At 35.2% G+C, this 17543-nt stretch overlaps 1 protein-coding gene across 3 annotated transcripts; it reads right to left on the reverse strand.

Annotated features, from left to right (window-relative positions):
• Positions 1–104: 104 nt before the first annotated feature.
• On the reverse strand, positions 105–12280 carry LOC107790171 (serine/threonine-protein kinase BSK2). 3 transcript variants are annotated; one of them, XR_001648978.2, is made up of 13 exons: positions 12134–12280; positions 11707–11918; positions 11364–11499; positions 9590–9723; positions 8428–8533; positions 7049–7134; positions 6064–6252; positions 5821–5979; positions 5405–5518; positions 996–1323; positions 720–750; positions 503–610; positions 105–379 (listed from the first exon to the last, which is right to left on the reverse strand). XR_001648978.2 is itself a non-coding variant. In XM_016612073.2 (10 exons), exons 1-10 carry the CDS (start codon positions 12204–12206, stop codon positions 1072–1074), a joined length of 1461 nt encoding a protein of 486 aa, XP_016467559.1. In that variant the 5' UTR covers positions 12207–12280; the 3' UTR covers positions 817–1071. The 3 variants fall into 3 exon arrangements, 1 of the variants encoding a protein (XP_016467559.1); XR_001648977.2 differs by lacking the exons at positions 105–379; positions 503–610 and having other exon boundaries at positions 729–852; XM_016612073.2 differs by lacking the exons at positions 105–379; positions 503–610; positions 720–750 and having other exon boundaries at positions 817–1323.
• Positions 12281–17543: the final 5263 nt, after the last annotated feature.

The raw sequence follows: 17543 nt of genomic DNA on the forward strand, positions 1-17543 counted from the left end.
TACTTCATGATATAATATATAGATTAGATATTTAATCAAAATGTGAAAAATTTAAAATTAGCTTTATAGTTCGTCGGATACTTAAAAATTGCAAATTTCTAATATGGATGGATGAATACCGATATTCTAATATTAGATTAAGAGATGTATAAGTTCCTCCAAAGTACGCTAGACAACAGCTCTATTGTAGGAGTAGAGAAAATTTAATACTATGATTTGAGGTAAATACAAAGGATTCCATGCTTATTTATCCTAACTTGGATGAGCTAACTAGTACGTAATATACTAGATGAGGTTCATGGTCCATGCTATTAACAGATGATATTTTGTAGCCAAGGAGTCGACAAAATGCGGGATTACTGGATTAGATGGTGTTGTGCTGCATCAATAGAAAACTCAAAATATAAGTTTAGTTTTGCAGGAAAATTATTTGAGAGATGAAGATAAAAAAAAACAATAAAATAAAATGACTAAGCTGGAGGAGGAAGATGCTCAAACTCACCCTGACTATGCCAGAGGAAGATGCTTAGCAAAGCAACACGCAAGTTCTACTAAACGGTTAGGGGAACAACAATGTTATGAACGAGCGAATGAGTAACTCAACTGCATTCTATACACAACAGACACAAGACAGATTTTATTACTAGATCATAATGAGCAAATTCCCTTATATAATGCACATCAATGTAGTATAACTTCGCGAATCATATTTACTTTACCTCAAATACTTCAAGAAAACAGAACCTCTATCTGCATAATCATGGTCAACATGCAATATTCAATCAGCACCCTTAAATGTACACACCTCGGCAATAATTGAACAGCTGAACAGCATAATGAATTGCACTCTTCCTGAATGAGTTCCAAAAACTAACAATTGGCATTCATTGGAAACTAAACTACAAGGGTTTTCACCGGATGACTGCTTTTTTACATTTGAGTATGTTACTATCTTTGCTACAGGAGAGGGTAGGTTGAAATAAATGTAACCCCACCTCCATATAAATTGTGGTTCAAGGCTCCAATTTGAAAGAAGGATCAGAGATTCAGCATTATATTTTTGTGTGATAGTCAGTTGCGCCAACTGTTCTGCTTCTTTGCTTCAAAGGACGCTCCATCGTTTAACATGTCTTGTGCATCAATTTCCATTCCAAGTTTGGAGAGGGCAAGAGCCTGCATATAGAATGCAGTAGGCCACTCGGGCAAGCAGACCTGAGCCTGCATAGCATCTCTCAATGCAAGTTCTGGCTGGCCATTTATCAAATACGAGAGGGCTCTCCTCACAAAAACAGTCCCAGAAAGAACAGGCATCATAGATACTAACTGTGGAAAAAAAAAGAGCCAAACAAGTCAGCTTTGATCCAGCCAAAGCTAGGGCTCAAAAGGTTACAAACCAGATGGACAACAGCATTTGATAAACATGAAAATTGACCCTGGAGTCATTAGTCAATCATGAGAAGAATTATGTCGTGTGACGTGAAGAGGAGAGAAAAAGAGCAAAATATACATAACATATAACATATTTCATGCTAAAATATGATACAACTATGCCTCAATCCCAAGTTAGTTGAAGTCACCTATATGAATCCGTGAGGATGTCCATTCCTCTCCTTTATCAAAAAAAATAAAAAATAATACTCATTCCTCTCCATTTGGACCCATTTCTTTCTAATACTTGATATTTTGTTTTTAAGAAATACATTAGGGGTTTTCTAGTACTAGAAATTTGGTACATTTTACCCAGGAATCATAAAAAGTGTTAAGCAGATGAAGATTTTGAGATCTCTGCCACATACTAGAATGTAGCAAAAAACTCTAGAACATACTACTAGAAGACGTTTGGATGTGCTAAGCACTAGCTTGCCTGCAGTTGCGCAGATTTCCAATTTAAGCATGTAATTGTGAAGTACCTCATTATTACTCTTTTTTTTAGATGAAGTAAGATGTTATATTACCGGCATCAAGAAGATGCAAAAACAGTACAAAAGAGGTTGGTTAGCTCCATTTACACAAAAATACAGTTCTGGTCAGGGAGCTAACCAAAAACATAAAAAATCTAAGGTTGGCAATCAAGCCAAAGTCAAAGAGCTAATAAAATCTAGAAAGGGAATTAACTCATTTACAGGGGAAAGGTTGCTCCAGCTATATAGATTCCTAAGACACTTTGCTTTCAGGGAGCAATTGGGAGTTGATAAGCCATCAAAGCATCTGTGATTCCTTCCTGTCCAAATACACCTCGCTATTGCACTATCTTACAACATCTGATGCAGATTTTCAATTTAAGCATGTAAAAAAGGAGTAACTTGCTAAGTGTATGGACAAGTTTTGCTCCTTTTCAGCACATCATGTTTGGAAATAATTACTTGTCTATTATAGAGCATTTCCTTCCGTTATTCATTTTAAGTAGAAAGCCCGAAGATCTTGTCAACCTTTTACGTCATTAGTTATATTGCGCGCACCAGTCTCCATGATATTCAAGAACCTGGATTCCCGGAGCACTACTATTACTCCTGTTTCATTTCTATATGGCAGTGTTTCATGAAGAGTCTAATAAAGAATGGAATACTTTTGGAACTTATGGCCTTAAACATGCCATGAACATTTTTATACTATAAAAGCTTGTCATTAAAGATATAATGAGAAGTTTAAAGTCAAATTGTTTCCAAAATATAGAGAGGTACCATTCTTTTGTTAACAGACTAAAAAGGAAAAGTGCCACATAAAAAGGAACAGAGGGGGTATTAGATTATTTTAGTTATTACTTTGATTTAGGCTTTAAACATCTTCCCCTGAATTTTTTAATTTTGGAAACCAACAACAACTACTATACCTTAATCCCAATAAATCCTCGCTATCCATGTTGGTCCATTGAGACCGTCTCAATCCCATATTAAACAATTTAGATTTTCTAACATTAAAAGTTCTCTATATTTTCTACTTAGCATACAAATCTCTAGCAAAATAAGAAGACTCTTAAAAAATATAGGACCTAAAGTAAGCATCCCAACTAGTTGCTATCACCTATAATCTTATTTTTTTCATTCGTTATGCTCTAGTTTTTCCAACTCTGCATGGATTCCACGAGATTATAGTTTTTTCAAGATATCTTCGTTCCATGTGATTTTAGGTCTACCTTGTCCACTTCTAATACCTTCAATTACCGTGGTCTCACACCTACAAAGCGATGCATCTGGATTCTGGAGTTCTACATAGAACATGTAGGATATGATCAAACCACCTCTAGCAACCTTCTCAGTTTTTCCACTATATGCACTACTTACACCTTCAGCTGAATGTGATCATTTTTAATCTTGTTTATTTAAAGTGATTAAAAAATCCAAGTTGAAAAAGCAGGAAACATGGTAAATATCATTTCTTTCATCATAAAGTAAAAGTACGAGCATGTTTAAACAGTAGCAGTTAAACAATCAAAATATCAAGATGTAGAGGTGATACAAGTTTAGTCCAGTTATCATGAAGAACATCTAATGAAAAATTGAACTACACATAGCCTAAAGTATCAAAATACAATGAGAAGGCAATGATAGTTTAGCGTGAACAGGAACAGCCTATTACTGTTTAACAACTTCTTACTTTACACAAGTTCGACCTCTAAAGGCAGGAAAACTCTAATCGGTTCCTATCTATCTCTTTGGAAATATCTAGCACACATTTTGCACCAGGAAAAAATATGGATAAAAAACCTGTTCACTTAAATAACTGGAAGTACACTTATTTCACTGATAAGGTTCCTCTACAGTAGTCAATGTGCAAATAGTTCTGGTTCCAGTGAGGAATACAAGGGCAAAGCATGGAGAAACAAGCTGGGAAAGGATATGGATAATTCTCATAACTATTCACCATATGGAGTATTCTTATGCATTTGCAACACAACTAGTTATCCCAATATAACTACTTGAACACCAGTTACTGTTAAATGAGAACCAGAACTTGGTCGCGTTTCCTTTTTTCAGCCTTTCAATTGTATATGATAAATGATAATTTTGACGGAATGGGAATTCATACCCAAGACTTGTATCACAGTACATAGAATAGGTAACCAGAAATTACAAAAGGCAGAATAGTCTAATAGACACCTCTACTAGTTCGGTTTTGACATCCTGGTCCCCATACTTAGCGAAGTTTCATCTAGACACCTCTACTTGTTCAAACCTAATGTTTCAAACCCTTCTGACCATTGACTAAGCATATGTGGCATTTTCTTTGCTGAGTTGGATAAAACGCGTGATTACACGCTTTAAGAAGCGAGTAAGATTTGGTGATTCTAATTAAAAATATCAAGAAATAAAAAGAATAGAAAAAATTAAAAAAAATTATTCTTGCACAAAATTTTTCACTCTTCGAGGTTCTTTCCCCCTCCCAATTTTTTTACTCCTTCCCCCCCCCCCCCCAACACACATCAACCTACCTCTTCTTCCACCTCTCCAATTTTCTTTTCTTTCTGCCCCTTTCCCCCGGCCCTTGTCTCTTCTAGTTAGCCTCAAAATCAAGTCGAAGATAGGCAACAATAGAGGGATTTTTTTGTAAAAAATAAACAGACTTGGGAATTTAAAAAATGGTGAATTTTCTGGTGACTTGATTTAGGAGATGTGATTTTGATTTTTCACTAATTTGAAGGTTCTTGTTTACTGGTCTAAAGGTCTATTGTACAGAGGAGGAGTTGGGATTTTGGCATTATTTTTGGAAAGTAAGAAAGAGAGAAAAATGGAGGAAGGGTCGCTATGGATTTCCCGGCCATTTTTTAGGGGTCGTTCTAGTCTATGGTCTTTTTTCTTTTTCTTTTTTGGGGTCAAAATCTGAAGGTATCGCCTATGACTTGAATTTTACACAAATTGAATTGGATACTTTTGTTCACTGTATATTTATGGAAAACCGGCAGATTTAGTGTTGCAAATATTAAGAAAGAGAAATGATGGATTTTGGTTTAGAGTTGATAGAGAATATGAGATGATGAATTTTGGTTCTCAAATGGCAGATGGCTGATTTTCAGAAAGAGAAAGGCGTGAAGGTGCTTGTGAGAGAAAATGTTAGGATCCATCTTTTTTTCAAAAATAGATTTCGTGAATAAAAATAATGACGTGGAATATTTTATCTGACATAGATAATACAGTAAAATGATTGAGGAACACACATAGTCAGAAGGGTTTAAAATATTACGTTTGAACGAGTAGAGGTGTCTAGATGAAACTTCGTTACGTATTGGGAGCGGAATGTCAAAACTGAACAAGTAGAGGTAGATATCAAACGATTAGGCTATTCTGCCATTACAAAATAATGAAAGGTATTTCAGAATGCAGTTTGAGCTTCACAGAATATCAAACGAATCTGGAAGCAAAAAAGAAACATACATTTTCTTTAAGTTAGTCAGAATAATAGAGAGTACCTTCGAATAACAGTCAATTGCACTCTTAAAGTCCTTATCCCTGAAAGCAATATCACCAAATTTCTTGGTGTTTAACATATCTTGAACTTGCTGCGTCCACTCTTGGAATGAGAGCTTCATGAAAGATCACACAAACAAAGAACCAGAAAATCAGATCTCCTGCTTCAGAGAAATAATAAAATGTGTACTTCCAATTAACGGCTAAGCTTGAGAACTTCTCCAAAACAAACAAGAGGCTAAACTGAGGAAAGAAAAGAAAACCATGTATAAAAAGAAGCATATCCAATGTAATAAAGGATAACCAGACCCTTTTTATTTGGATTATGTCCCTAATTATCATCTCTTGCCATCTAGTTTGTCGATTTCTGATTTCCCTTTACATCAATATGTGGTAGTATGCTAAGGAATTAACTCACCTCATTTTCGGCACCCTCTTCATCTTTATAACCTGTCTTAAGCAACATATCATGAACAGCGGTAAGGTCCATTCCTGCACAAGCCTTTCCAAGAGGAGAAAGCATGGTTGGAAGCACCACTGGAGCTTTTGTTAGACCCATTAAAACATATGATACAACCTAGGATATAAATGTGAATAAGTAATCTGGTCAATTCATCATAAATAGGAAAGGTTCCATCAGGATCAAAATTTTCTAATCTACCTCCCCTTGCTTCTGGAGAGGTACTACAGCATTAAGAATGAACTTGAAATCAGGCCGATCCTTAGCCTCATACTGGAGGCACTTCGAAGCAAGCTCAACCAATGCAGTAGCATCTTCATCGGCATATTGTCCTTCCAAGGATGAATCCATTAGTAACAACATATTCTTTCCCCTTATCAAATCTAATGCCTGGAAGAAGAAGAAGAAGAAGAAGAAGAAGAAGAATTACATGGTAGGCCACCAGTTAGATATTTAATAGCACAATCCCTAACTAAGCATAACAAACATACTAACAATATATATACTAAGGATTTTTGCCTATTGAATTGGTGAATTTGTTCAATATGATAGTGAACCTTTTAAGCTATTGAGAAGAATGACCAGCTTGCTTATTATGATATCACTCATTATCGTTACAACTCCATGTTGATTATAAAGGAAAAATTCATTTTTTTCATGAGCGTAAGTTATATATACTGTAACTGTAATTTTTTTTACATTATCAGGTTACGCAAAGGATATCTAAAGGTAAGCCTCAAAATGTGGGATTAGTAATCTTGAATTAAACAGTGTTACCTGCTACAACAGGTAAAGGTGGATGGTGTAAAAAATTTCTTACACTGACGGTGCATATAACTTTTAACTCATTTTACATTTGGTGGTAAGCTCTAGACTGTATACACTTGATATTTCGGTCCTTAAAATTCAATAAATAGTTGTAACACTAGCTTTTAATAAGTTTTACATTTAGTGTATGCTCTACACAGCCGACTCCTGAAATTTTGGTACTTAAAATTCAGTACAGTGGCCTACATCTTCACTTAACAGCTTTGTCAAAGAGCCCCATATAGATAAATTGGAAAGGCATTAAATCCATTTTTGGCATACATCATGAAATTTTGAATACGACTAACATAAACTGAAAACAAATTTAACCAACTGGTGCAGCAATCATAAAAGAGACGTGTATGCTAAAAACCATTACATGGCTTGGAGGAATATGTTTTCCACTCAAAAGGTCCAGCAGAACAGTCCCATAGCTGTATATTACACTCTCCGCAATGACCCTGCCTAAAAATAACAAGATTTGGTACTGAGCACGGTGCCAATTTTCTGAAACTTGAGGATTTCACACTTCAACTACGGTAAATAAAACAGCTTAATTTCAACGTCCATAATTAAATATAAAAAGTTAAAATACAAAATACGGCAGCTGACTGTGCACAAGAATAGAACCAGTTATTATGTGAGCCTATGTTGCGCGGACTCTCCAAAATGATGCCGCACCCGTGTCGGATCCTCCAAAAATACACTATTTTTGGAGAATCCGACACGCACCCGATAACATTTTCGGAGAGTCCGAGCAACATAGATGTGAGCTTAAAAAGCACAAGGCAGTGGTAAATATATTCCTAGAAAGCAGCAAAGAACAAGGACTCAATGCATGTAATCATTGTCGAAGTCTCAAACTTCAAAAACCAATTATATTAGCAAACAGATCCCCAAGAATATGTATTTTCTTACTTGATTATGAAAGGCAATTTTTTTTTTAAATTTTTTTTACTTTTGGCAGTTATTCAAGAACTCTGTATATGTCATTTTCATAAATCATAGCTAGTTCCAAGCACGAAAAGCTCCACTCTGCAACAAAAATATTTTTAAAAAATAGTTTAACATGAGGAACCCTTCAAATACTTGACAGTTACTCAAAAGACCTTGATATTAGTCTATCTCCTTCATCTATGAAGGAATTTGAGGCAGACACATCTTTACAACTGCGGACGCAGTATTACTATGATGGCAGCAGCCAAACATGGTTAATCCAACGTAATTATAAAAGCGTCTTCATATTTTTGGTAGGTATCTGGAAACTTTTAATGTCATTTTCATAAAGCATAGCTAGTCCCAAGCCCGCAAAGCTTCACTAGGTGATCGAAATATTCAAAATTTAGTAAAACATGATGATCCTACAAATACTTGATTGACTGTAGGTAATCAAAAGATCTTGATATTAGTCTATGTACTTTATCAATGAAGAAATGCATGTCAAAGCCACAACTACATTAGCTTACCCTATCTCCATGGTGATAATACTCATAATCTAGATGTGCTTGCCAAGTTAGGTAGATGTAGTAACCACAGCTACAAAAGGAAAGTAAACCAAGTAAAATAAGTACTTGGCACCTTGAGTCTTCTGATTTTGTAATGGTTGGCAGTTTAGAGTAAGGATTAGGTGATTGCATTATCATTACAGTACAACTGCAAGGAAATATCTGAATCCTACTTTTAAGTTTTAACTTACAAATGGCGCCTACTTCACGCAGGTAACTAATGGAAGGTGGTCTGCAAGGAAAAGGCACGCACCTGTACGCATAAACTCAGGAGGTGTATAGGCCAGATTAGTGCTATAACTCTTTCCATCTCTACTGTTTTTCATAAGGCCAAAGCTAGATAATCGAGGGTCACCATCCTGCGATATGAATTAAATTAAGCAAATTCAAGAACAAGCCGCTCAAAACCACAAGATATAGTGAAACTTGCAGAACTGCAAGAGTTAGGTGACAAAATGTATGTTTAGATAAGTGTATGTATGTGGGAGAGAGAGATAGGAAACAAGTGATATGTAAGAAAAATTAGTCTTGCAAACAAAGAAATTGGAAAGTCACAAGGTACGAGAATATGTTAAATAACATAGCTAAGTTCCCTATGGATCAATTATCATTTAATTATTACGACACTACCACACTCTGGCATAGTTTTTCAGTATGAAGTTCTCAAGCAACCAAAAGATGATGAATTTAGAAAGATATCCTCCAGTTTCATCAATTTAAGTTCCCAGCTTCTATGCTAAATTCATGGTCATAATTTGATTTATTGAAGGAATGATGTCACTTTAAGCTTTAAGAATAACCAATGACAAGTTATAGTTACTATAACTCCTATTCATTTTTTATTTTTTTTTTGATGACCGAGAAATCCGTCTGGGGCCGATCCTTTGGACCAACCGCAGCCTTCGAAACTCGGTACTATAACTCCTATTCATAAAGCACTCTTTCATATTTGCCGGCATTATGTTTACAATATATTTACAACTTTTACAACTATGAAGAATTCAAAATTTCAAATTCATCCAATTATTTAAATTTTTAACCTTGATGTGATTTACTCCCGATCAAGCTGCTTCTTCAACCATCATTGTATTATATTCTTCCACTACCAAATTTATAATCAGAATAAATTTGGAATCCTTGTCAAAATAAACACCCCATATAAAACAAGAACGAGCGAATATTTGTTTCTAAAGTTGATATCGTTATAATATTCTAATGATCAACAAATAATAAGGTCATGTGACTTATATATGCGACAAAAATAAATATGGTTTGACTAGCATACAATAGAACAAGCTAATTAGTACTTCCCCTTCACCCTTTTTTTTTTTTGGGGGGGGGGGGTTGTTATCTACATCTATTTCACTTATATACAGAAAATGATTATAGAACTCCAATATTTGAAGTTTGAATACCTCATCAAAAAGAACTCTGTAAGCATTCAAATCATGATATATTTTTCTGTTCTCAGCATTGCAATGATCCAGAACCTGTGCAATATGGTATGCAACTCTGACTCGCATCTCCCAAGGCAAGGGCTGTTTTTCCCCTGCAACACAAGATCCAAAACCCATGCAATGATCATAGAGAAACCTGAAATGCTAGTTGTAGTGTAGTTACGCATAAATGGTCGTTCTTGATGAATATAGCATTGGTGTCCCGTATATATAGCTATGTACATTGTAAATGGGTGATTAGGTGCGTATAAAAGGATTCAAGAATAAGAAATTAGTCTTTACACATTTTCTTGAACTCTTATCCTTCTCTGAACCTTGACTTACACATCTATCCAGTAAAAAAAGACGCAAGATTTGGCCAGCTTTATTATAACATTAGAGAAACGGAACACCCAACCTCAGACATCACATGATTCCCTATCGTGATAGAAGCAACAATAGAATAGGAGTGCACAGGTTCGCAACTGAACTTTTCTCTGACTTTTTCTTGCTGAGTATGAGAGTATTTATGAGAAGCTATGCATTACCAACAAACCATGTGACCAGGAGGTCACGGGTTCGAGTTGTTGAAACAGCCTCTTGCAAAAATGTAGGATAAGACTGCGTACAATAGACCCTTGTGGTTCGATCCTTTCCAGGACCCCGCGTATAGCGGGAGCTTAGTGCACCGGGCTGCCCTTTTTTTATGCATTACCAACAATGCCCAAGAGAAGAAAATATCAATACCGTGTATTATCTCAGCAACTGTCACGTCTGTATGAGGTTTGGTTGCTTTCTATGAGTGCTGTGAATAAACCAGCATTACCGGGCAACTTGGTATGATTGTGTGACCTAAGTCAAGAAGCCACACCACAGAGGAGATCCCAAGGAGCCACCAGCAGATTGTATGTTACGGCTTGGGCGCAGGTATAGCATACAAAATATTTCAGTGATGATTTTTTATTTTTTTTGAAAGGTAAGGTGATGAATTAATGCTACCTTATACTAATTAAGTAATTTCCTAATGACAAATCCTTTGGTTACAGGGATTTCCATTTTTAATCAGCTACATATCATACCGTTCACATTAAATAACAGTAACCTAGCAATTTTCAACATGTATCTAACGTGTTCAACAAATTGGTCAGGAGATAATCATGCTTTGGTTAAACATGGCTTAGAAAATCACTGACCCAACCGGAACAGCTAAGCTAAGCATTTGTTGCCTAGTATAAATATGAATTTGACTAAGAATTCCGCTGGCCACTAATCAACGTGATATGATTGATCTCCAAAGCCAAAGCAGATGCTTCATATCTCTACCCTCTGATCTCGTGTCTTAGTACGACATATAATTTGTGTGCAAGTAATTAAGGTTTTGAAAGGGAAATGCCTCACTTCAAAATTCAAACAGCTGATTCAGCATATGCTTGAGTAGGCGGAATTAGCACGCATTCAGCTTCCATCATCAACAGAGAATTATGTGAAAGCATAATACGGTGCTCAATGGGAAGTTTCAGCTAAACCATTGCGCTTATCAATGTCAGTGAAATGCCAAGGGAAGGTCAACTATGAATGGCACGATCTCTTCAGATTTAAGGAGTGGAACAGCACAATTATGTTAGTTATGGAACATCTATCAAGAGATAGAAGGAAACACATGGTAATTGGAAGACTATAACTACGTAGAAAATGTGATTCCTCGCTATTCAACCATATGTATGTTTAAAAAATGCATAAGGCAAAACCATACAGTGAAAGAGATGCTTTGAGAGTGTATCATTAGGCATGTACTCTGCCACCAAAAGTCTTTCATCTCCCTCAGCACAGCAACCAATTAGATTGACCAATCTCTTATGTCTGACCTTGCCCACTCCAGCAGCCTCTGCCTGCGATGTACCAGTAGGAATTAGATTTTCAATAAGTTTAAACTAAAGGGCATAAATCCATCTAGGAGCTGATGTAACAGCAAAGCTGACATTGCAATTTTGAGTTCTAACAATAAGTCACAAGTAAGCAAACAACAACTACTACTAAAATACAGAAGTTTTTTAAAAAAAATCTAATCTTCAAGTATAAAAGAGTAAGCGGTTCACCACAAACTGATGAGGATGAGGCCATGACTGCTTTGAGAAGCGCTTAATGGCAACAAGCCGATTGCTCCGAAGCTTCCCTCTGTAGACTATATTGGGTGCTTTCTCACCACTTTCAGAAACTATCAATTCACTGCTAAACCCATTCGTTGCAGCTCGGAGATCCGCAAGACCAAATTCCTTGAAAGCTGGCACTTTATCTTGATTCCCATTCGCTTCATCAACAACAGAATGTATGTATATATGTAGTGACTGTATTTACTTACACAAGGTCATATAAAAAGCACTGATTGGTAGTAACTTAGAATAAAAACTCCTATAACAGTTTAAATTTCACATAAAAAATTCACTACACTGTCAATGTAAATAACTTAAATCCTACGGACAAATGTAATACATTGACTAGAAATAGAGAGATAAAAAATAATACCAAGATCTATTTCTTTAGGAGGTTGTTCGATGGTGGACTTAATATTGGCAGTTTTGGACTGTAAACAGCCCATTTATACCTGCTTGCATAGACAACTAACACTCTCTCTCTCACTATATATATATATATATATATATATATATATATATATATATATATAGCTATGTATTTTGAAAGGCAAACTTTGGATGAATGGAGAGGTGATTAAAGAGCTAATGATTGGTGAAGTGAGCTAGAAAGGTGAGAAGAGGAAAGGGAAGAGGAAAAAGCAGGGCCGAGAGTCACATGATGAGCACGTGAAGAGAGAGAGAATTTATGTAATTACTTGTTGCCATTACGGTGTTCAAAATCGAACCGAAACCGAAGCTTAATGGCTTATTGGTATCGGGTTAACGGTTTAACGGACGGGGAACGGATTAAAGTTTTTTTATTAACGGCTTATCGGTTTGGGGGCGGATTATTCAATTTTCTTAACGGATAATCCGTTAACCTTATCCGTTAACCCGTTAAGAATATATATATATATATATATATATATATATATATATATATATTAAATATCAAAAACCCTTCCACTTCTTCCAGTACTTTATCTCTAAGTTCTAACGCCTAATTCCTAAATAATCAGAACCCTAACGCCTAAACTTCAACCAGCAGCCACCAGCAGAATTATGGTTCTCTTTATTCGACCATAATTCAACCAGCTTCAGTAGAAATTCAACCAGCACTCCAGCAGTCACCCGCAGTACTCTATTTCGTCGACTTTCAGGCTTCCAGCACTCTATCTTAGTGCCCTAGTATGAAGAGCAAGCTCATATTTTTGCCTTTTAAAATTGTAAATATGGATCCAGCATAGCCTTTGTGTTAATTATTAATATATTGTTAATGAACAAGAAACAAAGGGAAGGACCACACGTTTATTGTAATTTTACTTCGTTTGTGCTATGAATAAATTAATAAAAGCTTAGATACCATTATATTTAATGAGCTAAACTACTGAAATTGTTCCTTTGCATCTAAACCCAGGCAATCACATAGTTATCTCAATGAAATTTGATATCCTTGTATGATCCATGTTATAGCTAGCAAGAGTTACAGTGACATATCCATTAGAACTACTTTTTCCTTAATTACATCATATCATAGTCTGCTTTGGGATGTAATGTAGACTACAATGTGTTTTGCTTTTTTCACTCTACACCACATGACACACTATATCATTCTTATGTAGGCGTTAACAGACATGTATGTCTGGACTCAGTGTGTAATTTTCTATTCTGAATTTGTATGCTAGTCGGTCAACAAACAATTAATGCACGCAATATAGATTGAATTAGGCCGATAAACCGCCCGATAAGAGCTAAACCGATACCAATCCGCCCGATATCTTATCGGGTGGCTAGCAGATTAATACATTTAAAAGCCGATAACCGTTAAGCCAAATCGTTAAGAGTAATTAACCGTCAAATCCGCCCGATAAGCGGCCCTAGTTGCCATAGACACTGAGTTGCTTTTTCGTGCGAGGCTTGTGACCCGTGCAGCGATATGTTTTCCTTGGCTTTGACAATTTGAGGTGCCTTTTCTGTTTTATTTTATTACTACTATTTAAATTTTATATTAAAAATTTGTATCAATTGTCATTACTATGATTTGTAGTATATTTTTATTTAATTTTTAAACAATTGGATTTATTCAAAGATCTTATAAAATTTATGTCTAAATTCACACAAAAAAAGATTAAGTAAATTAAATCAAGATATGAACTTTGCAACATAAAATGGGACCAACACGAAAGTAGTAAACTTTGCAAGAACTTTATGGAAGAAGTTTGTGTAAAAAGACTTCTCATGTCCTACTTGAGCTTTTCAACATTTTTATGTATATTAAAGGTATATAGTCTCATGTATGTTTCGAATGAATTATGTAAACATATGTATATTTGAAAGCTAATTAGATTTGTGTTATATTATCAACGCTGATGACTTCTGTATTTTATACCAGAGGTGGAACATTTAGGGGTCGTTTTGGCTGCTTGGTGAGCTATGCAGATATTAGTAACGTAGGGATTAGTTATGCAGTGTTTAGTTATGTAGAAATTAGTTATGCAAGATTTTGTTATGCGTGATTTAATTATGAAGGGATTAGTTATGTAAGGATTAGTAATGCATGAATTAGTAATTTATAGATTGTAATGTAGAAATTATTTTTTGTTACATATTTACTTTATTTTAATTATACAATATGTAATATAAAATAAATATTAGGGCTTTTTGGTCATTTTGTTGTTTAACTTATGTATTACTAATACATGTATTAGTTATTTCACATTTTACCTTGCATAAATAATACATAGATTTGTTGGATAACTTATTCATGTATTACGTATACCCCAATGGAAAAAAGCAACCAAACATAATGTGAGTGATGGTGACTGTACAAAGTAACTAAATGCTACCAAATATCGTAGGAGTAATAGTTATGTTACTGCTAATACATAAATAACTTTTCCCGTAACGCTACCAAATAACCTCTTAGGGCCTTGAGTGGATATTCTGTATCCCTTGAGGAACTGTTTTGCAAATGCAGAAACGTTTGAAATTTGATATGACTGTCATGTTAGTAATCTTTTTTTGTATGGCCTCACATACTAGTATATTATACAAAGAATATGCAACCGGTTAAAAGACCCTAATTATGTAAATTATATGGGCCTAGAAAATATTAATTTTTTAATATTTAATTTGATGAAAATATATTAAAAAGGCACCTAAAAGCTTGAAAGGCGCACTTCAAATAACGTTTAAAAGGAACCGGTCCTTAAGCGAGAACACAAAGTTTCTTCTCTTTTCTTTTCATCTCAGAGAAGAACGATTACAAGAGCATTGTTCAAGATTTAAAAGATTCTAACTTCTTCAAACAGTTTTCTACATTAATGGATCAAAGTTAATATCCTTAACCGTTATTCTAGAATCGTTCATCAATGTTTAATCATTTACTTGAAATCCTAAGTGAATTGATTGTTAAAATGTTGCAGTAAATCATTTTGTCCATCATGTCACATGCATATTATCACACACACGTATGCCAAGTGCGGCGAGACTTTGGCTTACTAGCTAATGGTTCACTCTGTCATAGCATACATGTGGTGGCACTTATCTTTTCAAGTGGATGGTTGGCTCACCTAATTGCCGAGTTGATAGTCGGATATATTGTGTTGATATTCTGCGGATATATACCTCCCCGATATAATTTCCTAATGTTATGAAATTAAATTACGTACATAATAGGGCCCCTAATGTGGTATTATTATGATTTATTGTGTTACATTTTGCATGCATTATACTATTCACAATGTACAGATCTACTTTAAGTCTGATCCCACTTTACAAAAGTGATAATTGATACTTAATGGATCGGCTGGCTCATTATCTTAACATTGAATTTAGAGATTTTGGTGTTGGCAGACGAACTCCGAGACTGATCTTCTTGGCTGACGAACTCCGAGACTGATCCTCCATACTTAAGCTAAGGCTACCAAATGCTTTATTTTGCCCTTCTTTTGTGTTGAGTTGTGCCTCATATTTTGATGCAATCTAATTGCTCCATGCACACTGTTGACCCTAAAAAAACGGATAACAATTAAATTTGTAAGTGATTTTAAGGATATGCAGGTTAATTCGATACAAACGATAAATTGCGTTAGATTAAATAAAAAAAAGATATAGTAAATTCAAACCACGTGAGGAGGATAATTCCAGCCTTTATAAAATATTCACCCTCGATCCGAACTCACAATGGCCAGCACTGATGAACGAGGATAAGAGCTTTCAATCATAGTAAAAATAATAGTATATTGCTTTGGGATATGTGTTACCATCTCCTCAATGAATAATCAAGCTCTTGTTTAACTGATTACTGGATTCCCGTCGGTACGTGTCGAGATCTGCGCCGCGATACCCAGTTGGTGTCACACCTCCTTTTTTCCGAGGGGGATAGGGGAGTTTTTTCAATTAAAGTAACATTGTTCGAAATTGGATTATTTATTTAATCAGAGTCGCCACTTGAAATGATTTATGGTGTCCCAAGTCACCGGTTTATTTTAAATCCCAAATCGAGGAAATTGACTCTTATTTATGGTCTGCGAATACAGAAAACCGGGTAAGGAATTCTGTTAACCCGGAAAAAGGTGTGAGACACCCTCGAGTTCTGTGGTTTTAGCACGGTCGCTTAAAAATTAATATTTGGCCTAATTATCTGATTTATTTCATGTTTTAAGACTTATGTGCATTTTTACCTTCGAACCGCTTTTAAATAGAATTTTAACTGCTTTTCAGGACTTATGGCATTTAAATAAGTCGCGATGTCGTGCACTTATTGTTTTTGTACACATTGCGAATCGCGTCACGTGAAACGCACCCGCGATTTACAACATGTTAATTTTAATTATTATTTGAAGTTCTGATCGAGTCACGTGAAACGCACACTCGAATGGAATTTATGTATCGTGACCATGCCACGAGAACCGTACCCATGGCCACGATGATTTATTAATCACGCCTAAAGCAAGCTACGGTGTTCATGATTATTTCTTTCTAAGTTTGGGATGGATGTGGAGGTCATCAGTTTTGCATGTGGAGGTCATCATGTATGAAACACAAATGTATCTTAAATGGTATACATGAATACAAACCAACATCAAATTGAGTTTACAAATCCAGCATTTGCTTATCTTAAAGATGTGTTTAAAATTAGCACAACCAAAGTCTTATATGACATTACTGTAACAAATACCAAGAAAAATGATTCCAACTCAATGTTCCTTCTGTTTTGCACACTCTCGTCTTCAACCACTGTATTTGGATTCAAGCTTTAACGAATTAATTGACTCTCTCAATGATTCAGATGCGATTCATAAAAATATATTTTTATAGACTCAACTTAAAGCTCGTAGTATTGAAATTACCGCTTTCTTACTGCTCGGAATCTCTTTATACTCAATGTTTCATGCAAACTTTAATTTAAAAAAATAGGAGAACAAATTCAAATATCAGTCAGTACAATCCCTAAGTGGAACAACATGTACCTAATGAAACAAAAATAGAATTACATGTGAATTTGTATGAGACACATGATGATTATACACATCAATTCATATAATGTAATGGCAGATTAGATGAAATCAGTACTCAACAAACACTAAGTAACAAACATTTCAATGAAATTTCAGCATGTATGTGACAAATTTGAGCGCACACTAAATGAGAGATTAAAGGAATACCTAAAATAAAAAATCACAATGAGAATGCCGATAGAGGCTAGATGATAAATGTAAGGAACTCAGCAACGCAGATCCCACAGAATCAGCACACAGCAACCACCAATTTGAGCTTTGATAGCTTGCAGAAATTCA

This window comes from Nicotiana tabacum, chromosome 15 (genome assembly GCF_000715075.1).
Source record: "Nicotiana tabacum cultivar K326 chromosome 15, ASM71507v2, whole genome shotgun sequence".
In the NCBI taxonomy this organism is placed as follows: domain Eukaryota; kingdom Viridiplantae; phylum Streptophyta; class Magnoliopsida; order Solanales; family Solanaceae; genus Nicotiana; species Nicotiana tabacum.

Coding starts and splice junctions, on each gene's coding strand:
- LOC107790171 (XM_016612073.2), bottom strand. CDS start 12,206: ATGGGCTGTTTACAGTCCAAAACTGCCAATATTAAGTCCACCATCGAA. Junction 8,534..9,589: donor ACAGAGTTCTTTTTGATGAG/GTATTCAAACTT, acceptor TTCATATCGCAG/GATGGTGACCCTCGATTATC. Junction 5,519..5,820: donor AAGAGGGTGCCGAAAATGAG/GTGAGTTAATTC, acceptor TCTTTCATGAAG/CTCTCATTCCAAGAGTGGAC.